The sequence below is a fragment of the Schistocerca piceifrons genome, chromosome 1, assembly GCF_021461385.2.
Source record: "Schistocerca piceifrons isolate TAMUIC-IGC-003096 chromosome 1, iqSchPice1.1, whole genome shotgun sequence".
Lineage (NCBI taxonomy): Eukaryota > Metazoa > Arthropoda > Insecta > Orthoptera > Acrididae > Schistocerca > Schistocerca piceifrons.
The window spans coordinates 767284969-767312731 of NC_060138.1; the positions used below are offsets into that span (position 1 = coordinate 767284969).

A 27763-nucleotide genomic window follows, 5' to 3' on the forward strand; every position below is an offset into this window, starting at 1 on the left:
AACACGGGATCGAGTAATCTCGTTGAGGACGTTCGCGAGGTGTGTGATTGCTGTGGGTGGGAGATTTTTGGCTAACTGATTAGTGACACTGTCGTGCCCTGGTGCCTTTTTTGTAGGGAGGGACCTGATTACTCTTGCCACGTCCTCGGGGGTAAAAAGTATGGGTTCATCCTCTGGGTCCTCCTCGGCATTGAGGAAGACAGTCAGTTGACGACTGACTACCTCTTCATGCTCTTCATCCTGGGGTTCTGCCACTTGGAACTGCTTCTCGAAGGAGTCGGCGAGGGCGAGGGCGTTGGCCTTTCCAGCATGGCTGTAGACCAGTCCCCGCTCGCCATGCAGTGGCGGCATCCTAGCGCGTCGTTTTGTAAACTGTTTTGTCGCTTTGAGAGCTGTGAGGCGGTTTTGCTATTGCTGGTTTCTGTGCTCATTGAGCGCTACCTTCAGTTCTCTCTGTAGACGATTGAGCAGCCTCCTGGTGGCCTGATTTCCGGTGATCTTCCACTCTTTTGCTACTCTGTTCTTATGTCGAATTTGAGCTAGCAAGTGTTCCGGGAGCTGTATTTGCGGCAGTGGGCCATCCCTTTGTGGAGGGGTGGCTTCTTCAGCTGCCTGCAAGATGCTGCCTGTTGGGTCTTGTAGCGCTTGTTCTACTGTTTCGGCAGTAGGTGGCGGAGCGCGAGCGATATCAGAGGCGACAATTTCTTGGTATCGCTCCCAGTCTGTACGTTTGTACGACGTGTGGTACCGAGGGAGTGCTACCCATTCTCCCACATCGACCTCCAGAATCACTGGGTTGTGGTCGGAGGACATTCTGTTGATTGTCCTTGCGGTCACAAACCCTGCGATCCTCCTAGTGAGAGCTATATCTATCATGTCGGGCCTGCCTCCATTTTTTGGAAAATGTGTGGGCTCGACTGGACCCCATGTTTCGAAGTGGTGGGTGCACGCTAGTTGTTGCAGTTTGGCGCCTGCTCTGGAGGTTACTCTAGAATTCCAATCAGGATGTTTGGCATTGAAGTCTCCCCCTATTATGAGTGCCTTCAATTTGCCCTAGAGCAGCTATGTCTCCCTCATCTATCTGGTCATGTGGGGGTCGGTAGACTGCAACAATTGTTAGGGGTCCAGTGGCAGTGGTTACTTCCACCGCCACTGCTTCGATTTTGTTGGTAGCTGGTAAGAATACCTGGTGGTGGGGGATCCCTCTTTTTACATATATGGCCACTCCTCTGCCTTGGGTTGGCCTGTCTTTACGGTAGCTAACGTAGTTGGGAACTGTCGCTTTTATTCCCGGTTTTAGGTGGGTTTCCCCCATCATGCATATGTCGATGGAGAACTCCTTCATGAGTTCTCGGAACTCGACCTCTCGATTAACAATGCCGTCTGCGTTAAAGACGCACATTGTCAGGCCTTGAATATTCGGTCGTCTATTCATGATGGGGTTTTGATACTACTGAGGAAGTCGCAGAGGGGAGCGACTGCTGGACTGTTGCCTGAAGGGCGACGAGGATCTGTGTGTTCTGCTTCTGGGCTTCCCTGAACTCCATCATCATTTCCATGACGAGGTTCATGGTCTGCACCATTACGCCTAACAACTGATCCATGGGGGAGGGGGGGGGGGAGTGTGTGTGGGGTTCCCTAGATCTTCCTCCGACATGGTGGACCTGGTCGTTGTTGCTTTGTGTTTCCCGGTCTTGTTCTCGTGATAGTGTCTGGTGTTGTGGTGATTGGGCCACGCTTTCATGGTTCCTCGGAGGAGAAACCACTTCCGCATAAGTCGCCCTTGGTGTGTCCGGCCTTGGTTTTACCCAGGCCTTGTCCGTGTGTGTTGTCATGTTTTGTTTTCTTGTGTGTCTGGGTGGGTTTATGGTGTTTTGTTTGTGCGTGTGGGGGGCGGCCTTTGCGCCCTTTGCCTGTTGTGTGTGTCGTTTGTGGACCTCACAACCTTGGTAACCCGCTGTGTGGTTTTTGCCACACAGCGCGCACCTTATTTGTGGGTCCGTGTGTAGAAGTGTACATGTTCTTGTGTCGTGGGCCTCGGCGCACTTCCTGCACCTTACTGGCATGGTGCAGTAGGCGGCGATGTGATTCAGGCCCTGACACCTGAAGCACTGCACCGTCTTGTCCTTACGGCGCAGTGGTTCAGTGGTGACAGGCACAGCCAAAACCATTCTTATCTCCCTTTTGTTCTGAGGGATGTCCGGGAGTGTGGCCTGGTGTAGTGGCCACTTACTGTTGATGTTGCCCATCTGTTGGACCGCCTTGACGACGTACCCCTGGGCAGTCAAATCTGTTTTGATTGCCTGGGGGGACACACGCCTTGGGAGGTCTCTTATAACTATGTTCCTGTTTCTTGTCTTAGTTGTGGGGAACGTGTTGTGAGGTACGTTTTTTGTGTTGAATAGTGTTTTGACTGTGTTGAAGTGTTCGAGTGTGTGTACTGTCACTTTTATTTTGTCTCCACCGGCGGGTTTTGCCTGGAAACTGCCTCCCCCGATTTCTGTCTTGAGCAACTCGAAGAGCTCCTCGTAGTTTTGAGGAAACTCTGCGACAATCGGGGGGAGGTGGTGGGCGACTTGGTTCTGTGTTTGTGTTGTGTTTTCTGTTGTCCCTGGCTCATCAGCAACCGCCTGAAATCTGTTCGGGGTGGGTTCCACTCCCCTGGCTGGCGGAAGCTTCGGCTGGCGAAATGTTTTCTTCGCCAGCACGAAACCATCCGAGTCCTGCCCGGTTACGCGGTTCCCTTCCAGTGCCGGTGTTTCCTGGTCTCCTCCCAGTGCGACGACAGGTGCTGTCGGGAGCGCTGGCTCCTCAGAGGGTGTGGAAGTGGTTGGGGTGGGGGTGGTGGAGTGCTTTTTCCCCTTGGAGTGCTTCTCCTTCCTGTCATTCCTTACACGCCGTTGCTTGGATGTGGTGGACTTGAGTGGGGGGGATTTGAGGAACTGGGATCGGGTAGGGGGTTGGGTGGCAGTTGCGGGTTTGGGAAGGATTTTAGTCGGTTGACTGGACTTCTGCTTGCCATTCAGGTTGCGGATGTGGTCGGCTAGGCGGTTACAGCCGTGGGCAAGCAGGAGAGGGCTGAGGAGAGGGGAGGGAGAGGCGGGATCGCAAATCCTGACAATATATTTGTTTGTTTGCGTATTGTGTGGTTTTGCCATGTCGGTAGCGGAATGGGGGCTTGCTGCCAGGTTACTGTCAGTTGCAACTTTTGTTGTCACCGTTGGGTTTTCCGGTTGCATTGCTGACCCTAGTATAACGATGGCAGACGCGGAATTCTGGACGGGGGCGGCGGATAACATTTCTGTGGTTCCGCGGCCCTCTTCCAGGTCCTGGCCTACTTTTTCCCTATTCTTGGGGGGGGGGGGGGGGGCAGAGACTGGCTCTGCGGCAGCTGAGGTGCTCGAGACGGCCGGCTGCGCTGCCCGCGGCAACAAGAAAGCGCGCCTCGTGTCGTCGGCGGAAAGAGACCGCCGCGACCCCAAGGCGTCACCAAAGCTCGACATACCACAACGATGAGAAGACACAACTCTGCCAGGCGACGCCATGCAAAATTTTCTCCAAGTGCTGTCCGTGCTAAGACCTCGGCGCGGGTGCCCGTCAATGTTTTAATAAAAACAGAGCCGGTGATCACTCCTGTTTTTACTCCCGTGCAAGCGGGGGCCTATGGCTGACAGTACGCGAGTGAGAGGAGCGATGCTCAACCCTCGACTGCTACTCAGCGAGTGAGTCACTGCGGTATTTGTCAGCAGCCGTAGCGCCAGGCCCGGTGCAATTAGTGGAGTTCTCAGACACGGCGTGCGTCACAGATTTGAGCGTTCCTGCAGCGACAATTAAACGGTTCGTGCATCACACATTTTGGAGTCTTCAGTTTTAGAATACGAAAACGAAAGAAGCAGAAAAGTCAGCGCACTGTGAGAAGGTCCATACAGTTGTGTCTTAAATAAATTGTGCACTTGTCAGTGAGCGTTTGTGGCAACATGAGGATACAAATCTTTTCTTTTGAATAACTGTTGTCCATCTTGAGTTAGTTCATCGTCCAAATTCAGTACGATGTATGACTCAATACTGCTGGTAGCTCTAATATACTTCTGTAAATTGTCATGTCTTGGCGGTACCGGGGAGAATTATGAAGTGAACCTTGGGCAGAAAATGAAACTTCCGGCTGTAGGACGTTGAGCTTTCAGGAAGTACGCTATGTGGTCTACCAATGTCCTCATCCATATGATGACCACAGAGTGTTGATGTCACTCACAATCCAGAATTGCATGACGGACAAATGGCTGAACGGTAGACTGGACAGGATGTACTTCAACAGACGAATAAAGTGGCCACTATGTGAGCAAGCTCTTCTGAGAATCAGTGTACGTACTGAGCAGTGTGGCCTGCTCGATCATTCATCGTCCACGCTCCATGTAATGTGGGCTTGAAACATGTGGAGCTGATACGCCGTCCGGTGAACACACCCTTTCCTGTCATTCAAATACATGCGACGATGATGAGCACATAGGGATGTCAAACAGGAGCAGCTCAGTCACGGTAAACTTTTAAACCATTTCTTTAAGCATCGAAATTTAAAGCTTCCACCACTTTATAACCCCGTGTAAGTGAATAATATAGGCGGAGAATGTTTTTCAATCTCCTCGGGTATATAGGGCGAATGCGAAATTCACCGAATAAATTTTTACGGTAGGTTAGGGATATTTTCTGAGTACTCTTGTAAAAAGGACAAGTCGTGTCTAATGGCTCGTTACAGAGCAATTGCATTCCGTTTGAAGTCTTTCGCCGTTTATCTTTCTAACTCTACTGCGCTGAAAGCATCTGTACAACAGTGCACATATCGACGGTATGCGTTATTTGTCTTGTTTGGAAAGGGACTTACGTATTCTATTCACTCACGGTACGTGCTATTGACAAGAGCAATGCCCGATTTACTCTTCGTATTCTGCCTTGCATTCATTATTGCTCGTGCAGCATCCGATTTGTTTGTTCCATTGCTGGTTGTATGTTAACAGTACTACACAGCAATACTGACTAGGTTGCTAATACGTATGGTTCCACTCAACGCTCTGGAAGAGCCTAAAAACAAAGCTATATTGAGCTATTTCCATAGCCCAAGCAACCACATCACAGTCCTCCGTTTTGTGTTGTGCATTTTGACGATTGAATATTAAAGATCCAAGAGTACTTTGATGTGCTGCGGTTAACAGCTCTGCGTATCGTCTTTCTGCGACTTCTTCCGTACGCGAACTGCGTATCGGCCAACTGTTCATCAGTAAACCTGTCCACACTGCAGTGTATCGCTGTTAACGCATAACTAACACTCGGAAAAAGGAGATCGATACAGAAAGGAACAATACTGAATGAAAGCTTGAGAACGAAGAAGAAAGTAAATACGGGAGTTGGAACTTAAATAGTGGCAACTATTTATTCACAACCGATACAAAAGAGTTACATGTTTGCACTTGTAACTGTCCTTCAAAGTTGTCACCAGCGTTGTGTAGAGCCCGTTGCCTGCGATGTGGAAGGCGTAGTATACCGTTAACAGAGCCTGTTCTGTTGATGGTGCGAATGGAGCGGTCTACTGCCTGTTGACTCTCTGGAACAGTTCTGAAGCGAATGCCACGAAGTGGTTCCTTCATCTTCGGAATAAAATCAAAGTCACAAGGACTTAAGTCCGGGGAGTATGGTGGATGATACAGCACTTCCCAGTATGATACAGCACTTCCCAGTCCCATCCACCGAATAGAGCAGCCACAGCTTGATCTGTATGCGCCCGCGCACTGTCGTGCAAAATGATGGGTGGATGGCGCAGAAAGTGTCGCCGCTTCTTTCACAAAGCTGGTCCCAGGTGATGCTCCAAAAACGAACAGTAATACTGTGCATTGACGGTCTGCCGTGGAGGAACGTAATGCGTTACGATAACACCATCACAGTCGTACACGAGAATCACCATAACATTGGACCGCTCCATTCGCACCATCAATAGAACAGGCTCTGCTAACGATACACTACGCCTTCCACATCGCAGGCAACGGGCTCTACACAACGCTGGTGACTACTTTGAAAGACAGTAACAGCTGAAAACATGTAACTTTTGTATCGGTTGCGAATAAATAGTTGCCACTATTTACGTTCCAACCCTCGTATTACTGTTTGCGAACGTTGTTTACAGTGGCGACATTCTTGTTTGTCAGCTGCCTGTACCGCGAGTGAATGGGTCACACTAGTTTTCAAACAATACACATCATGCATACGGCCGACATTTGCATTATTGTGATGATATTTTCAGTGTAATACAAATTCAAAAAGATAGGGGCCAGAAATCAAACAAAATGCAGTCGCTATATAACGAGAAACCGGAGACCACGGCCTCTTGTACCAGAGTGCTCTGAAAGACCATTCGAACAACGTCCGAAATTTTGTTGGTGGTATTATGGCTGGCTCTGAGCACTATGGGACTTAACTTCTGAGGTCATCAGCCCCCTAGAACTTAGAACTACTTTAACCTAACTAACCTAAGGACATGACACACATCCATGCCCGAGGCAGGATTCGAACCTGCGACCGTAGCGGTCGCGTGGTTTCAGACTGTAGCGCCTAGAACCGCTCGGCCAGCCCGGCCGGCGGTGGAATTATGGTTCACCGTTGGAAAAGAAGAGTGGAAACTGGAATAGGCTACACTTCAGATCTGAAGAATCTTTCTTGCCAATCACATACAAAAGTTGTTCAGAACTCTCTTAAGCGCAGAACAGCTATGGAACCTTAATACGATAATAACGGTCTGCCACAGTATAAACAAACTTCTCACATTTTTTGGCCTTAGGAAGGCCTATCACTATCGCCAGACGCTGTTTTACACTCTAGAAGAGCTCACAGACGCTAATCCGTCAGACTCTTACAAACGCACTAACAAGCCAATTCTTTGTGAAGTCTCTGCGCCTCTTGAGATTCGTACAGGGTGTTATACAAGAAGACGGTCCCTTCCTTGCTCTTGAAGTTAGTTCTGGACAAAATTATTAGAGAATTGATAAAAAGCATCAAAGGTATAAAGATCGGAAATTCTGGATGCAAAGTCAATGTTAAATGTTTTGCCTCTGCTGATGATTTAGTGGTAACCGATTTTTCCCCTCCGATGTGGTATGACCTTGCCGTGGTGGATGGGCTTACGTAACTAACAGTATCACACCTGTACGCCCATGCACACTGAATAGTGCAGTTTGTTTAACGTCAAACGTACACCTTAGGCATTGTTGTATGATTCATTTGTCATTTGTATTCGACCACCATTAAATTATGATGCTTACAGCGCCCTCTATTGCTACATTTTGTAACTACTTATTTTTCTTATGCCATACATTTTTCCCCTTCTCCGACGATATTCCGTTACAATTTGACGTCATTTTGACCAGTTGTGTTATTTCTACAGCGGTCTGAAAGTTTAACTTTAATTATAATCACCCTGTACTTATTCGTCAACAGTTTCTGTTCGTAGGCAATATGACCAAATGTAGGCACTTTCGTCAGTTGTTTTTATAACTTACGTTGTGAAATATTTAAATGTGAAATATCTATATTTCAGCTATGCGTGTACATATACAATAAAATGATTTGTCCAACAACTCGGTGTATAAATTTCATTCACATACAATGTAGCTATGTTTGATCAAAATGTTTGCATTTTCTCGTCAGAGGTTAGCTGGACCATCCTGGTGTCAAAGTTTCACCGATTTCCAGCCATAATCTTTCTTTTATTTGGCGATCACTATAACATTTCGGTTTTTTGTCGTATCTACATCTACATCTACATGGATACTCTGGAAATAACATTTAAGTGCCGGGCAGAGGGTTCATCGAACCACCTTCACAATTCTCTATTATTCCAATCTCGTACAGCGCGCGGAAAGAATGAACACCTATACCATTCCGTACGAGCTCTGATTTCCCTTATTTTATCGTGGTGATCGTTCCTCCCTGTGTAGTAGGTCGGTGTCAACAAAATGTTTTTGCATTCGGAGGAGAAAGTTGGTGATTGGAATTTCGTGAGAAGATTCCGTCGCAACGAAAAACGCCTTTCTTTTAATGATTTCCAGCCCAAATACTGTATCAGTTATGTGACACTCTCTCCCAAATTTCGCGATAATACAAAACGTGCTGCCTTTCTTTGAACTTTTTCGATGTACTCCGCCAGTCCTATCTGGTAAGGATCCCACACCGCGCAGCAGTATTCTAAAAGAGGACTGACAAGCGTAGTGTAGGTAGTCTACTTTGTAAATCTGTTACACTTTCTATGTGTCCTGCCAATAAAACGCAGTCTTTGGTAAGCCTTCCCCACAACATTTTCTATGTGTTCCTTCCAATTGAAGTTGTTCGTAATTGTAATACCTAGGTATTTAGTTGAATTTACGGCTTTTAGATTAGACTGATTTATCGTGTAACCGAAGTTTAACGAGTTCCTTTCTGCACTCATGCGGATGTCCTCACACTTTTCGTTATTTAGTGTCAACCGCCACTTTTCGCACCATTCAGATATCTTTTCTAAATCGTTTTGCACTTTGTTTTGGTCTTCTGATGACTTTATTAGTCGATAAACGACAGCGTCATCTACAAACAACCGAAGACGGCTGCTCAGATTATCTCCAAAATCGTTAATATAGATAAGGAACAACAAGGGGCCTGTAACACTACCTTGGGGAACGCCAGCACAGGTCGACATTCTACCAAAGATGTTAATGCAACGGTATTAATAATTTCCATTTTTAGAAGCTGTTACACTGTGCAGTAACCGCCCGAGCAGAAACAAGTGGATCTGCCGATAATTTTGTGTCTTGCTACAAATTTTTTTCGGCAGTCGATTTTTCGATCGGTCGTGTACCTACTTCTATACAGCGTCACTGTCGTAGCAAAACGATCCCGTGCTCGGTCGATCGAGCGCGCCTAACTTAAGTGAGGAGATGGGCGAAGCGGTAGCGGTGGCGAGTGTCGCAGCTGCGGAGCGGCCCGGAAGGCGCCGTCGCCTGAGTCACGGAGAGGCGACCGGCGCGGCCCGCAGACTTTCGCACTTGCCGGCTGCTGGAAGGTCGTCGGCCGCTCAGCGGGAGGCCCAGTTTTAAAATACTCGCGGCCAGCGCACGCGATGCGTGACGCGCCGCACCGCGCGTCTGCGAACTACAGTGCACGCTGTCAGGCTGTGACGTGGCAGGCGGTGTCTCCTGCCACCAGTCCGGCGTCTGCGTCACTTTGGCTAATGGAGCTGTCCTTCCTTTCCCCAGTCTTAAAGGACCCGACACGCGAGCCACGGATCGTAGCGATCCGTCGCATGCGATATCGCCTACAATCGGTCGCTAACCTCGACACCCCAAACACGAGCGATTTGCCAAGCAGTTGCAGTTAGGATTGCCGGCCGGACGGCCGAGCGGTTCTAGGCGCTACAGTCTGGAACCGCACGACCGCCACGGTCGCAGGTTCGAATCCTGCCTCGGGCATGGATGTGTGTGATGTCCTTAGGTTAGTTAGGTTTAAATAGTTCTAAGTTCTAGGGGACTGATGACCTCAGAAGTTAAGTGCCATAGTGCTCAGAGCCATTTGAACCATTTTTTTGCAGTTAGGATTACGAACGCCACTTTGTCGAGAAGTTTTGCTATGGAAAACGAGCTGCCATGTATAGCGGCAGTTGCAGTTGATTGCCACATTCCCATGAATATGTCTAAAATATAAATTTAAACTAAACGATACTTATAATTCATTAAACTTGCTTTGAAACGATTTTCTAGATTACACCTTTCCAGTGTACTAATATAGCTCTTTTATTAGTTCTCAATTCTATTCATCAGTCTTCTAGATTAACTCCAAGTATTTACACAACTGATTTACAATCTAGACGTTTCTATGTCGTCAGTAACAGCACTACTGATTGCTGTAACTCTTGTTATAAATTGTGTGAAGGAGAGTTTGATTATATGAAATGACAAGCGATTTTAATACAGCTGTATAATATATTTGAACTCAAGATATAAATTAAAATGCCCTCTGAACTTTACATTAGGTATGTATGTCACTCTGTTTAGAAGGGAAAAACTGTAATAACGCTTGCAATTATTTCATACATATCTCTGTCATCAGCTGGAGCCCATTGTGTAGACACCATTACTATGAACTCCCCATCAAATCTACCTCTACACCGAGCGAGGTGGCGCAGTGATTAGCACACTGGACTCGCATTCGGGAGGACGACGGTTCAATCCTGCGTCCGGCCATCCTGATTTAGGTTTTCCGTGATTTCCCTAAAATCGCTCCAGGCAATTGCTGGGCTGCTTCCTTTGAAAGGGCACGGCCGACTTCCTTTCCCGTCCTTCCATAATCCGATGAGACCGATGACTTCGCTGTTTGGTCTCTTCCCCTAAACAACTCAGCTCAACTCCAGTTCTACAGCACAAACTTCAAAATGCTAGTCACTGCAAAATCGGAGGATGAATTTCGTACACTTTCTTAATATAAATGGCAACTTCGGTCTCTAATTCACATCTCAGATTGGTTCGTGGTACCTGACAACTATAAATCCTATGTTCTTACTCAAAGTGGGCAAAGTGAAACGAAACAAAACAAAACTGCACAAATACGCTTACTAAATAAAGAAAAGAGACGCAGTCCTACTGACAGATATCTCTGCTTACAGACCAGATAGCCACATTACACGCACGAATCGATGCAGTCCATCAGATTGAGTGGGATTTTTATATAACCACCGATCACCGACCGATCGCTGCTGTTTGCCCACACACGTGTACTTTTTAGAGTAATGTAAACCAAAAAACGAGCTTCGTGTTTGTTACAATGCATTTGGGTAATTTAGAATGAACTATTTTGGCCACTTAGAACGAATTCAGTGAACCCGCAATACACGTTCTGGAAAAAGTAACCACAATTTGTATAGCTGTGGTCATATTTGGCTGAAACACACTAAATTTACAGAAACCGGCTAGTGCAGTATAATGCACATCTTGAGGTTCTTAGATTCAAAAGATTTCGACTTTCAGTGATGGTTCTGCTCACTGCAGAAAACATGTATTAGACGTGACCTGATGATGGTTCGTTTTGAAAACAGCCAGTACTAGTGGAAAGTACGCGAAGTTTCCGAGAAAACCGTTCACACCGAATAAGTAAATAATCCCGAAATACGCCGAAAAGGAAAAAAAGGACAAATAAAATTCACAAGTTCCTGGTCTAGAATGACCAAAATGAATATACAGGCCTATTACAAAAGATTGAAGCGATTACATAAATTCACTGTAGCTCCATTCATTGACATTTGGTCACGACACACTACAGATACGTAGAAAAACTCATAAAGTTTTGTTCGGCTGAAGCCGCACTTCAGGTTTCTGCCGCCAGAGCGCTCGAAAGTGCAGTGAGACAAAATGGCGACAGGAGCCGAGAAAGCGTATGTCGGGTTGAAATGCACTCACATCAGTCAGTCATAACAGTGCAACGACGCTTCAGGACGAAGTTCAACAAAGATCCACCAACTGCTAACTCCATTCGGCGATGGTATGCGCAGTTTAAAGCTTTTGGATGCCTCTGTAAGGGGAAATCAGCGGGTCGGCCTGCAGTGAGCGAGCGCGCGGTTGAACGTGTGCGGGCAAGTTTCACGCGTAGCCCACGGAAGTCGACGAATAAAGCAAGCAGGGAGCTAAACGTACCACAGGATGGTGCTCCACCGCACTTCCATCATGATGTTCGGCATTTCTTAAACAGGAGATTGGAAAACCGATGGATCGGTCGTGGTGGAGATCATGATCAGCAATTCATGTCATGGCCTCCACGCTCTCCCGACTTAACCCCATGCGATTTCTTTCTGTGGGGTTATGTGAAAGATTGAGTGCTTAAACCTCCTCTACCAAGAAACGTGCCAGAACTGCGAGCTCGCATCAACGATGCTTTCGAACTCATTGAGGGGGACATGCTGCGCCGAGTGTGGGAGGAACTTGATTATCGGCTTGATGTCTGCCGAATCACTAAAGGGGCACATATCGAACATTTGTGAATGCCTAAAAAAACTTTTTGAGTTTTTGTATGTGTGTGCAAAGCATTGTGAAAATATCTCAAATAATAAAGTTATTGTAGAGCTGTGAAATCGCTTCAATCATTTGTAATAACCCTGTATATTTCATTGAGCCTCGTGTTGTGATATTCGTGTAAAAAAGACTTTTCATCAACTTAGGGCACCTACTCATAAAACGGCTACAATGATGGCGTACAGAATAAACTGCCACGTAGGGTAACACGGAGACGTGGGCAAGCAAGATTGCTTTAACTTGTTTGGGTTGTGCATAGCTTGGCTTGTTTGGGAGTTAAGCAAGCCTGCCCGTTCTGCTGATACCGTGCGACACCCTGCCTGCCTAGCTAACAGAGAAGCATGAGCAGGTTAAAAGCGGATTGTGTAAACTTCTGGCTGTAACCACCTGCTTGTGGACTGAGGGTGAACACTTTCATTACGCGAAAATATGCCGACATCGAGATGAGCTGCGACGCTGATAAGTTCGGAAAAAACTTGGTTTCCCAATCTAAAATATCGTTTCGTACTGAGGAGATGAGCGCTAATTTTAGAAAATCGTACTGAGAATTTAAATAGATAATTTTCAGTTTCACTGAGTGCATCATCAATTAATTTCTTGTAAAGTGCTTTATGTACGTTCTTTTAAGGAAAATAAGTATAAGAATTAAAATTAAAGAAAGCGTTTGTCCTCCTCAAGAGCTTCTACACTGAAGAGCCAAAGAAACTGGTACTCCTGCCTAATATTGTGTAGACCCCGCGAGCACGCAGAAGTGACGCAACGAGACGTGGCGTGGACTCGACTAATGTCTGAAGTAGTGCTGGAGCGAAGTGACACCGTGAATCCTGCAGGGCTGTCCATAAATCCGTGAGATCTCGTCTGAACAGCACGTTGCAAGGCATCCCAGATATGCTCAATAATGTTCATATCTGGGGAGTCTGTTGGCCAGAAGAAGTGTTTAAATTCAGAAGAATGTTACTGGAGCTGCTCTGTAGCAATTCTGGGCGTGTGGGATTTCGTATTGCCCTGCCGGAATTGTTCACGTCCGTTGGAATGCACAATGGGCATGAATGGATGCAGGTAATCAGACAGGACGCTTACGTACGTGTCACCTATCAGAGTCGTGTCAGGGATCCCATATCACTCCAACTGCACACGCCCCACAACATTACAGAGCCTTCAACAGCTTGAACAGTTCCCTGCTGACATGCAGGGTCTGTGGATTCATGAGGTTGTCTCTATACCAGTACACGTTCATCCGCTCAACACAATTTGAAACGAGACTCATCTGACAAGGCAACGTGTTTCCAGTCATCAACAGTCCAATATCGGTATTGACGGGCCCAGGCGAGGCATAAAGGTTTGTGTCGGGCAGTCATCAAAGGTGCACGAATGGGCCTCCGGCTCCGAAAGCCCATATCGATGATGTTTCGTTGAATGGTTTGCACGCAGAAACTTGTTGATGGCCCTGCATTAAGATATGCAACAATTTGCGCAAGGGTTGCACTTCTGTCATGTGGAACGATTCTCTTCAGCCGTCGTTGATCCCGTTCTTGCAGGATCTTTTTCCGGCCGCAGTGATGTCGGAGATTTGATGTTTTGCCGGATTCCTGATATTCGCGGTACACTCTTGAAATAGCAGTACGGGAAAATCCCCACTTCATCGGTCCCTCGAAGATACTGTGTTCCATAGCTCGTGAATGGACTATAACATCACGTACAAACTCACTTGAATCTTGATAACCTCTCTTACAGCAGCGATCTAAGAACTGCGCCAGACACTTTATGTCTTATATAGTCGTTGCCGACCCCAGCGGGGAATTCCGCCTGTTTACATATCACTGAATTTTAGTATGCATGCCTATACCAGTTTCTTTGGCGCTTCAGTGTAGTTCAAAAATTAGATACCGCAGGATCTGTCTGCCTGATATTCTGTAACAATATTGTAGATCGCAAAAAATCAAATCCGTGGATTTCCACAGTCGTGCTTCACTTTATTACTCGATTCTTTATTGTCAGCACACAAACATTAGTATGTATTCTGTGCGAAACAATTTAAGGGTCACTTTTTCGAAAGCACATAATCGTCTCCCGTTGCGACGCAGAAGTTTGAAATTTGGCTTAAAGGTGCCTACAGGTTACCTCTGTAGCTTACTCTCTAACGGGGCAAACGCGTGGGGCCCCTTGTCGTCGCCCTCGAACTCGGTAACGCTTCAAACAGCAAGGTGTCGACACTGCGGAAGAAAGGCCACAGCTCAGAAGTTCACGTGAGGTGTATGGTGACTTAATGATGTCACATTGGCACCAAATTTCAACAAAACTCTACCCTACGCCACCGTGGACGAGTCTCACGAAGGGGAGCTCCTCACACCTCTCCTTCCCCACCCCCCTTACCAATATCTCACTCATTCTCTTGACGTCTCTGCGATGGAGGTCAGAACCACGACGTCCAGCGTTGAAATCACACGGTTTTCTTCTGGGCACCCGAGAAAAACGTTTCAGACACGCTGTCGCTCAGTGCGGACACGAAAAGGTCTCAGGGGTTGACATGAACATAAATGACGTCAAGGAAAACACACTTTCCCTTGATTCCCTGATGTTTCGCGGTCGAAAACGACAGTTTGCAATGCGATGAGCAGCAGGACGACGTTCTTAGCAATCTCTGACTCTGCTGACACCATCCAGACGACTGAATCCATCTATGAGGACATCGTGGGCCTGCAACCCTATTGTACGTGATTGGAGTGCGGTGCGGCGACAATGTTTGTTCTGGTATACGCAGTGGAACCACTAGGGACTGTTCAAAACCATTCGACGACATCTGAACATGATTCGCAGCAGCAAAGGATGTGTATGCTTTCCAGCTCTACTATCACGCCATAGGACGGCACGAAACAGACTCCTGTATGTAGCGTGTTCAGACATTTCGAGGTCAGTACACCTATGAAACGCTATGCTTTCCGACACCACAACACCTGGACAACCGGAACGATCATGTTCCTAGGTGCATTACATACTCCTATCCCTCCTCATATGATGGTTCGTCCAGAATCACCACTTAGACCGAATCTGCTTTCATCCAAGAAGAGCACGCAACCCCACATTGAGTTGCTCCAGTCCCTATGCTCTTGGCACCACTGCAAACGATGGCGCCGATGTGCGGGTGTTAACGGAGCACAGCGTTGTGGTCATCGAGCAAAGAGACCTCCCCCATGCAATCGTCGTCCACTGTGCAGTGGGGTACTTTGTGCCTTGCAGTTCTGTTAAATGGCATCCGCATCGTCCCTCTTCCAGCTTCTCGGTGGTTCTTCACCGTGTGAAGTGGTGATGATGATGATGATGATGATAATCATCATCATGATAATGACGATGATTATTTGAAGCGAGGGGCGCTCGACAACATGGTCTTCAGCGCCCTGACGAAAAGTCAGCAAGCTAATCTCAGGGGGGGGGGGAGGGGGGGGGACCGGACGGACGAAGGCTGTCCCCACATGCGGAACAGTTTGTAATGTATTAAAGTCTGCCTCCCTTCCCCATCAATTTAGGGGCGAGGCCTGACAGTTCACAAAATTTGACCACCCTTGTAACAGTGCAATCACTATCTCCATCGAGACTGAGGGCTGCCCTAATATCAGTATATAGCACGCACATTGCCAAAATATGCTGAACTGAGAGTGGCACGCCACAAACTTCACAGAGTGGTGGATCCTCCCGCCGGAGGAGGTAGCCTTGTGTTAAAGGGCTACACCCAATGCGCAGTCTGGAAAGCAGAACCTTTTTCCAGCGCTGATGCTGACATTAAATCCGCCATGCCTCTGTGTTCGATTTGAGCGACCGCAGTTTGTTTTCTGTCATCTGCAACCATTCAGTCTCCCACTGACGCATCATGCGTCTGTCAGAAAATGAGATGATGGCGAGCAACGGGATGGGTCATTGATGGACATCACCATCCCAACATGTTTCCTTGGCGGCTTTGTCGTCCATGTCGTTACCTTGTATCCCAATGGGGCCTGGTACCCAGCAAAAGATCATCTCCTCTCCATGGTGTTGGAGGCGCTGTAAGGAGTCGTGGATGAGCTGAATCAGCAGGTCTACTGGATATATTTGGCGAAGTGCTTGCAGGGCACAAAGCGACTCGAAACGGACAAGAAACTTTGTACGGTGATGTCTGTAAACCCTCTCCAGTGAAATTAGAATGCCATGTAATTCCGCATCATAATTTGTAAATTGTTCCGGAAGATGCACTTTAAAAACTATCAGGGAAAAAAGAAGAACAACCGAGGACATTCTCTTGCTCGGATCCAGCTGTATAAACAACGATAAAACTGTGGTACATACTTAAAATGGACGAAAACAAAGTTGTAAAAACAAAATCTGGAGTATAAGTTTTCTTGTAACTTTGATGTCTGACAGGTCCAGAACTTTGAGACAGTCTGTAGCACGTATTCCAAATGGCTTGGTCACATGGAGCCGATTCCTGATCAGCCATTCAGAGGTGGGCTGGACCCCTGAAAGAAATCTCAATGACTGACGTGGCGCTGAGATTTTCAACGCGTCGACCCAAAACGATATGTCGCCAAATCTAGAGTGGTCGTTCACCAGACTCTGGACACAGACTCGAAACTGGGCTGGTCCGAAAGGCTCACCGTGCGAAGTCATCCAAATGTTTTCTCCAGGCTATGTTGTAATTAGGAAAACTACCACATTTGCGACGTAACTGCTCGCTGAATGGCATACACTTTTTCCGTTCCCTCAGCTGCTTCCTGTTGCAGGTCTAGCCCCATTTTGCGCTGGAGTCACGCTGACCTCACGTCGTGTGACGTCCAACTTTCTGTGGACGAATGGGAGACCTCAGGCAATATGGTTCCGCACTTTCATTTATTTCCACTGAGCAGTTAATATCTTACCATGCTTTATCTCTCTCGTCCACAAGTTTTGCAAAGTAGTTGAATTGAGAGCGCCGCACGAAGCTCTAGTCTGAGAGGAAGAGATTAGCCTTGAGGGGCCGTGCCACACCAATCAGAATACTGGGGAACCTCTCAAAAAAGTGGCACAGACATTATATTCCGTCACTATCGCTGTTCGCTGCGGCCACAGAGGTCGGTACTACAGAGTTGCGTCGCCTTCCGGCAGGCGGCGCGGCGCGTGGAGCGACTGAATGGAAAGCCAGGCCGGCGGGCGCCCCTGACTCAGCCGCTGAGGTCACGGCGGCCGCCTTATCGGCCGCTTTTGGCATCGCGGACCATGTCCACGTCCTGTCCGTGTCCCACAGAAAAGCGGGGCGCGCGCCGTCCGGCAAGTGGCCAGCTAGCTAGCGTTCTGTGCGCATAGTGCACGGAGTGGCAACTCGCACACAAATGGTCGGAACGAAGGGCGGCAGCTCTCGCCAACGGAATTGTCTGACGCCATTCACCTTCTTACCACCATGAGGAGCTGAAGTTTGATATGTTTCGACAGCTTGTATACTTGCCAGTATTGCAATTCTGATACTCATTTGTGTGACCGTGGTATCTTCGGAGACTTCAGTGAAAGCAAGTTTTATGGACTGTAAAAATTCTGAAGACAACAATCCATAGATATGTTTACAAACAACCGGTTTCGACAAACTTTGCTGTCATCTTCAGGTCTGCAAAAATTTCTTACGAAACTGTTCATTTTCAGTTGGACCCCAAGTCAAGTTCTCATGTAGATGTAGACATTTTATCTGCGTGAAGCTTGGTGTGAGTTCTAACTCAAAATAAACACATTTTGTATCATAAATTTTTGAAGAGCTGGAGGTGACAGCAATGTCTGTCGCAAAAGGTTGTTTGTAAAGAGAGAAACATTTATACGATATTGGCTTTTGAAAGGTTTTATCGTGAGAAATAGGTCGCTCCTTCTAATTTCTCAGCATGAGAAAATTTAATGAAAATCTTATAAAGACTGCCTATGGAAAATACAAAGACCATCTTGTAAAGCTTTTGAATTACATGTTTCAGCCTCTAGCTTCACATATTGTATTATTAGCGGTTTCAACTTATTACCACGTCATCATCAGCTACTCTGTTTTTAAAAGAGGGAAACAGTAAACTACTAGGAAATTAAATTACAAATAAAACTATATTCTATAGACAATTAATTATACGGACCACATACCTGTAGTACCAGACTAGTAGCAGAGAGTCGCAAGCGTGCACTAACAGCCTCAGTGGAGCAACTGTTACATCAAACTACTATTACGCGCTATTGAGTTAAGCGTTGTTTTATTACTACTATCTAGTGTACACCTGCGACCAAGAGCTGGAGCAGGTTGTTGTGGTCTAACCAGGCTCTAAAACACATTTAATTTCTCAACTCTAATTGTCAAGTACGAGGAACGTCCAATAAGTAATGTAATACTTTTTTCCTTGGCCAATATCTGCTGAAAAAATGCGGAATTTGTTGTGGAACGTCGTGAAATATTCCCGCTTCAGCTCCTACAGTTTTACGAAGTCCGATAGGTGGCAGCGCTGTATTTTAGCCTTCAAAATAGGGTCTGTGATGGATGTGTTTTCCAGGCTGAGAGCTGTCACTGAGTTTCTTTTGTCGGAAAATCAGAGCATCGCAGATACTCAAAGGTGCTTTCAGAATGTCTACGGAGACCTGGCACTGAATAAAAGTTCTATTTCACTCTAAACTACTTCAAGGATAGGGAAGGAAATCAGCTGTGTTATCCCCAACGGAACCAACCCGGCAGTCGTCTACATTGAGTTATTGAATTACGGGAAGCCCAAATCATAACGGCCAGTCAGAGTTTTGAAGGTGGATCTTCTTCAATGCCAGTGCAGTAATACAAAATCTGTTTGAAAGGCTTTGCAGTCACCTCACCCGTACATCTACATCTGCATACATGCTCCAAACAATCTCTGTTTCTTCGGATTTTTTCGAAGTTTGTTATTAAACCAAGATGTGTCTTTTCCGTCCTTAATCCACTTACTCGTCACATACTTCTCCAGAGCACGATTTCCAATCAGTTTAAACTTCTTCCATAATTCCTCAACGTCCATTCACTGTCTACGTAGGGTGGTAACAATTGCTTATATCCTCTTTCCAGCACCAAAACTCTCATAGCCTTCTTGATGGCTTTGTTAACTTTAGTAACCGTCCTCGTCATGATGACATCATTATGACAAATTGCTGTCTCTACGCTGACACTTCCGATAAGATTAGACCAGGTCTAAAATACTTCCATTGTGGGTTGTCGAACTTTCTGCTCAAGACAGCTTTCGGAAAAGTCTTCAGAACTACCTCACAGTGAGTGAACTCATAGACGTCCCAGGCTATACACGGGAGGTTAAAGTCGACTACAACTAATACTGAATGGGTGCGGTTCTTCTGTGCTACTGAGCGTAGATTTTCTTTGAATGAGTCTACGACTGTTACGGCGGTAACTGGCGGAGGGTAGAAATATCCGATGATTAACTTGAGATCAACTAGACGCCTACTCGCTTCCAGATAACTTGTCAATCAAACTCAATTTCCATCTCGGCAGACATAATATTTTTGTCGATTACAATTAAGACACCCCCTCCTGTGACGTCAGACATGTCATCACGATATACATTCTATGCCCTGTTAAGTACTTCGGAGTTTTCTACTTCCGGTTTTATGCAGCTCTCAGTACGACCACAATTTGCGCATGATAGCTATTCTGGAAAGCCGTAAATTAAGGGACTTCGTTACGAATAATTTGGCATTTTACTGTTAAAATTTTGACATTCGAAGTGTTTTTATGGTTTTACTTTCTTTGAAATCTAATTTTACTGTCTACCTACCGACTGACGTGCATTCGTAAGAGGGCCTCAAACTATGGCTGAGCGCAAAAAACCTCTGAATAACCTGTGCAAATATTCTACTGCGGTACCCAAGTAGCTGCATCCTCTGTGTAGTGCACCCCTGCCGTATCAGGTCCAAAAATCTGCAGCCAACAGCATCAAAGAATCGATAGAGCCTCTGGTTGAGACCATCTGTTCTGCTCCAAAACAAAGGACCCCGAGGAATTCTGGATACGATACAGCAAATTTTAAGCTCTGCTTGGACACTCTGGCAAGGGAAGCAGTCTTTAGCTGCCAGCTGTCTGTACGAACTGAGGATGGTCTCAGAGCTCAAGCGACAGTCGTCATTGGTACCGACACGAGACACAATTTACAGGTGACTGCACCGTGCACCCTCGCTAGCCGCAGGGTGGTCCTTCTCCAAATCTCGGATGAGGCGCCCTCCCCCGGCAGAGTTACCGGGCGCACTTTGGACTTCTTTCCAGCCCTGGACGCTATTTCGCAGAGGGGGTGTATAACGCGAATCAGATTGAGTCTCCCGATAACTAGCAAACCCTTTCCTCCTTGTGCTTGCTCGAATCCTGCTGAAGGAGCGATCACTTTCCCACTCACAGGGTGAACTGGCGAGGCCAGGCAGCCGCCGGCGCTCCGCCTCGAGCGATGCGAATGCGTTGCAACGTGCAACTCACACTGAGGTGGGAGAGGTTATCCCGTGTCGGATATATTGGAAGGTGCCTCGGCAGCAGAGTGCGTGGGCAACAGAAATGACAACTGAGGTGTCCCATGCGACCCGTTAGTTTCCTCGCCGCCGCTGCACCCCGAGGCAGCAGTCTGCAGACGGCTGACCATAATCAACAGCGTTTTCAGCTGTTCCCAAACTGCGGCCAGCTTCTCCTGCGTCCGCACTCAGCAGGCACACTCTTTGTCCATCCTACCATTAAGATACGAATGGAAACAATTGGTCATTCCATAAGTCATGGCAACTATGATATATTTTGCGATACTGAGATAATGCGACACAGTGAGAATTCCACGATTGGCACTGAACCGGTATGGCAGTGTGTATCTGAATGCCAACATAAAATAGCAATGCAGTACAAGAGGACAGTAAAGGATGAAATGAAACACAAAAACAACTACTGTGCTCCAGAATAGTCACCCAGTGCATACTGACCGCGTTGCCAATGATGGGCAAGGCGTTGAGAGCCATTGGCATTGCAATCAGTATGTAGAACTTGTCACCGAACTGCCATGAGGACATTCAACCTGTCTGCAAAGCGCTTCCCATGCAATAGTATCCTCGTTTGTGGTATGAGGTCGAAACCGCATGGGTTGCGGTTCGGTGAATAGGGTGGGCGCAGGAGAGTGCGTCTCGTACCATGGCCAACCTCACACTGAACATTACAGGCGCTGGTACCTCGCATGCGGTCGCAGTCTGTCTCTTGACTTCGGTAATGTTTGCCGCGGACTTTCGAATGTGGGTACTGCGATTACGGTGATGCCACACGTTCGCACGATAGACCTTGACTTATGGAATGACCTTCATATTTGAGCATTGAATTTGCACTATCAAACACGTTAAAAGCACAAATGGGTTCCACTAGAAAACAATGATGCTGTCACAGGCGCCAATTCACTGAGCGCTGGCAGGCAAGCAAATACGAGTACCAGTGGTGGTGTTTGTATATTCAAACCTACGCGACTGTGGCACTAAGCTACACTAAAAAAACTCCAAGCTACGACGACTGAAAACAATAATAAAAAGAAAGACCCCTGTTTTCTTTTCGACAGGTATTTTCTGTAAGAGACTTGTCGAAAACAATGCCACTATAGAAAACGTTTGAAGTTTTTGTTGTTTTTTCACATCTTCTGCCTATCAACTCCAAAAGTGATCTTCATTTTACTATCCCGTCTTACACTTACATATTTTGGGTGTATTTCCTATTGACCGTTCACTGGCAGTTATACGCCTAGGGAACTTGAATCAGAACTACACGAGAAAAGTAGCCCTTACAGTAAAGTAACACACACACACACACACACACACACACACACAAACACACACACCTCCTCTCTGTTTTTTTTGTTTCAATTATTTTAAGTGCGTTTGACGTGTAAAAAAAAAAAAAAGAACAGAATCTTCACTTTGCGCCAAATAACATACTTAGACACTTTCGTCCAAATAAGAATGCAGGGATTCTGATATTTCATCCTGCGAAAAATTCAAAGGTCGCTGATACGGAACCATATAGCGACAACGAATTAAACTGGGAAATCACGTAAGAGGATTCTGAGATAAATTACGTAACAACAAAAACATGTTGCTTTGTAAACTGAAGGAATAATTTTCACAGTTTGAACATGTAAGGCACGTAGACATCGAAATTAATATTTACTGCGAAGAATGACAGTACCTCCCGCGTACCCTCACAGTCGCCTATTAGAGATCATATTTTTCAGAAGTGGGAATCTTTCTGACAGCAAAGAACGTTCTTCACATTTATAATCCGCTGTCAGTAAATCACACAGTGTGTGATGGGATAGAATAAAAGCTAAGTCTCTAGCAGCTGTTACTGTCTTCAAAACGCACTCTCACCTCATACGTAACTCCTAATAGTTCGAGTTTTACGGTCTTAGAATTACAAAAAATACCACTGAAAAACATCTAGTGTCTGTTCGTGGGCAACCGTAAATCAAACAGTAGTTATCAGATGTAGCATCTAGTGCAACTTTTCCATTAGTACGTCTGACAAAAACACAATAGGAGATAGACCATACAAATAACACGTTCATCTCTTCATAACTGCTCAAAGACGCAGATCTATTGATGTACTTATCAGAACAAGAAAGTAAGCAAAATAATCAGCTCATTCACCGTCGTCCAGCAGTGCGTGACAGAAGTTTTGTCTGAAGAGCTGAACTTTCTTAATGCTAACTTCTATTTGTAACTCTGAAAAGATATATATATATATATATTTTTTAACGAGACAACCAAAAGCATGAAACAGACGTCGTCCACTGCAAGAGGATAGCAAAGCAACGTGATGTTTATAGAACAAAACAGGGTCGTTGGCGTTCACGGCTTGCTGGACCGGGTCATGATTATAGGCATAATTAAGAAGCTATCACAGGGCCAAGCGGAAGTCATTACGCATAAGAACACGAGCTGCTTTCACAATTCAAGAAACAGGTTTCCTCCGACAACACTGCCGGCATGTTTTTTATCCATGGAAGGGAGAAAATCACACGTTGTGCAACACCAAATCTCTGATACGTTACCGTTCGCGTTCAGGCCCCACCTCTCGTACAAGGTGTTTGTTTTAACTTGAGACAACTAGATGTCTCGAAAACGTACGAAAAAAATATTATAGGTGAAAACTTAATGTTAGTAAAAGGGACATCTGTCTGTTTTACAGTTGACATCTTCCTTCCACTCCTCCTGCGTGGCCAGCCGCTGTGGGCGAGCGGTTCTTGGCGCTTCAGTCCGGAACCGCGCTGCTGCTACGGTCGCAGGTTCGAATCCTGCCTCTGACATGGATGTCTGTGATGTCCTCGGGTTAGTTAGGTTTAAGTGGTTCTAAGTCTAGGGGACTGATGACCTCAGATGTTAAGTCCCATAGCTCTTAGAGGGCGGGGCCAACTTCGTATTTTCAAATGTGATAACTCTCAATTTTTATTCAGTATCCGGATTCTACGCCAAAAAGGTACTTACAGAGTACTCAAACCATTGTTTCCCATTCGTGTCAGATGCTGCTGTGATCGACAAATAATAGGTGATCCTGTTTTTGCAAATAAGAACCGATTAATTTGATTCTATGTTTAATTTACGATGTAAATGTAAAGCTTTGTGTTCTGTTGGGTGCAGCTGATGTTCAAGCGTTACAGACTGTTGAAAATGTGACTGTACAACACAGGCAATATGACTACACATTGAAATTTGTGGCATATATATACGCTACTTGTATGGTAACGTAGTCTTCTGTTTCCTACAGGGTTGATTATGGTGAGTTCCCAAATCATCGGAATGCTCTATTTCGGTGGCTGTCATCGAAATCCGGCTTCAGATTGTCTGATTTCGGTGTGTATTTCCATTCAACCGCTGTAACTCTTGCGCTGGCCGCTACGCAGCTACCGGGGGAGTACAAACCACAACCATTGTAGTAAGGTAAAATGTCCACGACGTGATAGCGACAGGCACACCTACCATGAATACTCGCCGAAATCAAGTACCGCGATGGTGAGAGGCAAAGTGATTCGCTGATACCAAGCATCCAGATGAGAACAGAAAACTATTACATCCACATCGTTGTTCCTGGATCACGCTAAACGTAGTTTCTAATCAGACACTGAAAATGCTAAGCATAAGGTTACAATCAAATCTGCAACACTCAAGTAACGTTTGAACATCATTATCGAGCATTAGAGCACAAAGTTTTTACATTTACATTCTAAATGAACTGTAGAATGAAATGCGTCGGTTCTTAATCGCAAAAACAGTCACACTTGATACTTGTTGATTACAGTGCCATCTACCACGAACGGAAAACAATGGTTTGAGTAAACAGTACGAATTTTTTGGCGTAGAATCCGAATATGCATTGAAAACATGGGAGTTCCCATTTAAAATACGAAACTGATCCCACTCACGTAGGAGGGGCGGTTAGGAGGTGGCCAGTTGTAGCACAGACACACGTCTCATTTACTAATATTAATTTTTCACCTAGAATATTTTTTTTCGTAAAATGCGTCGTTTTCGAGATATTGAGTTAAAACAAACACTCTGTATACTGCTGACGTGATTGTTGCAAGATCAATAGCACGTACAGGTGGAAGTATTAGGATTCTGTTTGCGAGCTCATAATTCTGAGATGCTGGGTGAGTGAGGGGCAATGCTTTCGGGATCGTTTCCATCTCGATCTAACGTTGATTCAGAGCAATAAATGTCACGGGCCTCTCCGCAGGCGTCCGCTCCGTAAAGATACCAGACTGATCGTTTCCTTTCTTGTGTGTTACACTATCAGCGAAGCAGTTAAACAAACCTAAGATTGGCGTTTGTCAAGGAAATTTGGAGAAGACGCTATTTAGCCAATCTGTCGATGGTACGCGTTGGGAAAACTTATGACTCTTGAATATTACAGGAATCTCAAAAAAATTAACAGCTACAGGGTAATTATCTTGAATGACAACGGTTTATTCTTTGCCATATCTGGAAATGGCAAGCTGTGATCATAGAGTTCCATGTAGCGTAACTGTAAATGGAGAAGAGAAATACCGTCATATGTAGAATGTCATGGGCAGTAGCATGCTGGATACTGGGAAAGCATTACTATTAGTAAAAACTGAAATGAAAATGATGTTCCACTACATATACGTACTGGAAGCTTTACATTTAGCATTTAACTACTTTCTAAGTGGGTGCTAAACAGAACTGAAAAATGTCTTATTAATGACAGAAGCTTAGTTAAACAAGAAAAACATTATACTGCAAACTATTCTTCCTTTGTTACTTGGTTGTCGTCTGTTAACCAAGCGAAGAAGTCATAGCTCATAATTACCAGGTAAAACGTAATTCAGGTAGGAGCTGCAAATAGTAGGCTGATATCCCGCTAACACAATTTGTATGTTCGAAAAACGTCGTATATCTTCTGGTTCTCATATCGAATTTTCTTGTTTTTGTCTAAACTGATTGTAAAGCTACTTAATACAATCATTGCAAGCAAATATATGACTTCACAGACAAGGAAAGATCAGTGACAGCCTGTCATCGTTGCTTACTGCACAAGTTACTGATGGCGAGGAAGCAGCAGTTCGGATATGGAGCAACAAATGCTGTAATCACATAAACCAGGTGCGGAATAGCAGTTACTCTAAATTTCACTGAAAATCTCTTAGGGAAAGGTGGGAGTAATAGCATAGTAATTGTTTATTCAGGACAAACACCAACTATCTACAAAATATTGGAAATTTTTTCAGGAATCTTTTTGCTTAGTATTTTCGAATTTGGGATCCACGACGTTCAGTATCTCGTTGCAAAGTGATAACGTACTTACGATTTATTCGGTTTGTTAACCGAATTACCGTAGTTTCCGCCAGAGTATCTTCACTACAATGAAAATACCTGTAATACAAAATCACAGGGAGCATACAACACGAAAGGATCCAGATTCTGTGCTGTGATTTTGGTGAGGTCACTGCGGGAACAGCACACCATAGCGTTGCTGCGCCGGTCTTTCCCTGCATTTCGTGATCCCATACACGAGGTGTATATCCGCCAACACTTTATTAGCACACTTGTCCATACTGCTGTGCATCACTGATAACGTCGAACGCTGTCGTAAAACAAACCTGGGACGGAACAAAGCAGTGCAGAATGCAAGCTTGAGGGCCAGTAGCAGAACTCAGCGAATGGAACAAAATTATTTCCTAACAAACACATGACACGTATCTTAGACATTTACACTCTTGTGCTGATAATTTCAGTGAAATGAAGAGGGTGTTTCCGTGACGATGCTACAAACTTTCAGAATTGATGGCGAAGGGTAGATGTATTAATTTAAGAGACCCCTTCGGGAGACGACCCAATCAGTTATAAACGGAAATCGTTATGATACCTGTAACGGTGGAATACATGTAGCAGTACTGTTTTTGCTGCGGCTGCAACGTAGGCAACTGTCAGACGTGGTGGTACGGAATAAGACAGGGAAAAAAAGTCTAGTAAATATCGACTCTGAAATGGACACCTTAAGACCTACGAGCATTTGTTCGCTATAAATGTGTTTTACAGTATCGTAGAGGAACGAGTGTTAGTAGCTCTTGAGAGCCCATGTTTACTAGACTTTTTTTTCTTTTTTTTTGTCCACGCTACCACCTTTGAAAGTTTCCTACCTTACAATCGTAGGAACAATGGTATCGGGACATGTAGTTCACTGTTAGAAGTATCAGAACGATTTGCGCTTATGAACTTTCGACTAGAATGTTTCCAGACAAGGGTCCCTTACCTCAGATTGATACATTTAGTCTTCTGAATCATACTGAAATTTTGTAACATCGTCACGGAATCAAAGCGTAGATACAAATGTAAATGGGCGTAAGAAATCAAACGAAATGCGAAACTCTGTAACGAACCGCCGGAGACGACAGGTGCCTTGTGCTAAAATGATCAGAAAATATCGACGAACAACCTCCGAAACATTGTCTGTGGAGCTCGGGGTCACTTCGTACTCCCTGAGGAGAAAACCAATCGAAGAAAGAGGCACTCCGAGCGTAATGTCGCTTTCGAGGAAACCAGCTGACACAGATGAACACAAAAAACAAACGTGACGCGGAGCACGCCGCACCGACGTACAGCAGCGCGTGAACAGACGACGTTGGTCGGATCGGTGGCAGGTTGTCGTCTCCCGGCCGGTGCAGAGTCCGGCGAGTGCTCACCTGCCGAGGCGGCGCGGCCCAGAAGCAACGGCGGCAGCAGCAGCAGCAGCAGCGGCAGCGGCAGCCGGCAGAGTCCGCGCCGGCCCATCGCGCTAGTGCGCCAGCCGCCGCCGGCCGCCGCGGCGCGACGCTGTGACGTCAGCGCCCGCTAGCGCCGCCACCGCCGCCGCCGCCAGTCCATGTGCTCGCCGCTGCTCCACTTCCTGCCGCGGGCGCAGCACAAGCTGCCGGCCACCGGCCGTCTGCCACCAGCAGTCACCGACCGCTGGCGTGCGCCCACTTTGCGGTGACAACTTCTCCTCGGCGCTATACCCTGCAATAAAGTCGTACAGCTCATGGGCATTGTGCTAGGGCGTGCTAAATATCCATTCCAAGGCACTTTCAACTTTCAGTTGGATAATGAATAATGCTTTCAAAGTCGTTATCAGGCATATCTATTGCGGTTTTCACGAGAAGACGTCTATTCCTTCGTCAGTCGAACTTTCTTTTATG

General features: G+C 46.0%; 1 protein-coding gene across 1 annotated transcript in view; it reads right to left on the minus strand.

Annotated features, from left to right (window-relative positions):
* Positions 1-27382, minus strand: part of LOC124788607 (uncharacterized protein ZC84.1-like) — a 135170-nt gene extending 107788 nt beyond the window's left edge. The window contains exon 1 of the mRNA XM_047255880.1: positions 27272-27382. Within this exon, the coding sequence (XP_047111836.1) occupies positions 27272-27359 (88 nt within the window). The 5' untranslated portion in view covers positions 27360-27382. The remainder of the gene's footprint in view (positions 1-27271) is intronic.
* Positions 27383-27763: the final 381 nt, after the last annotated feature.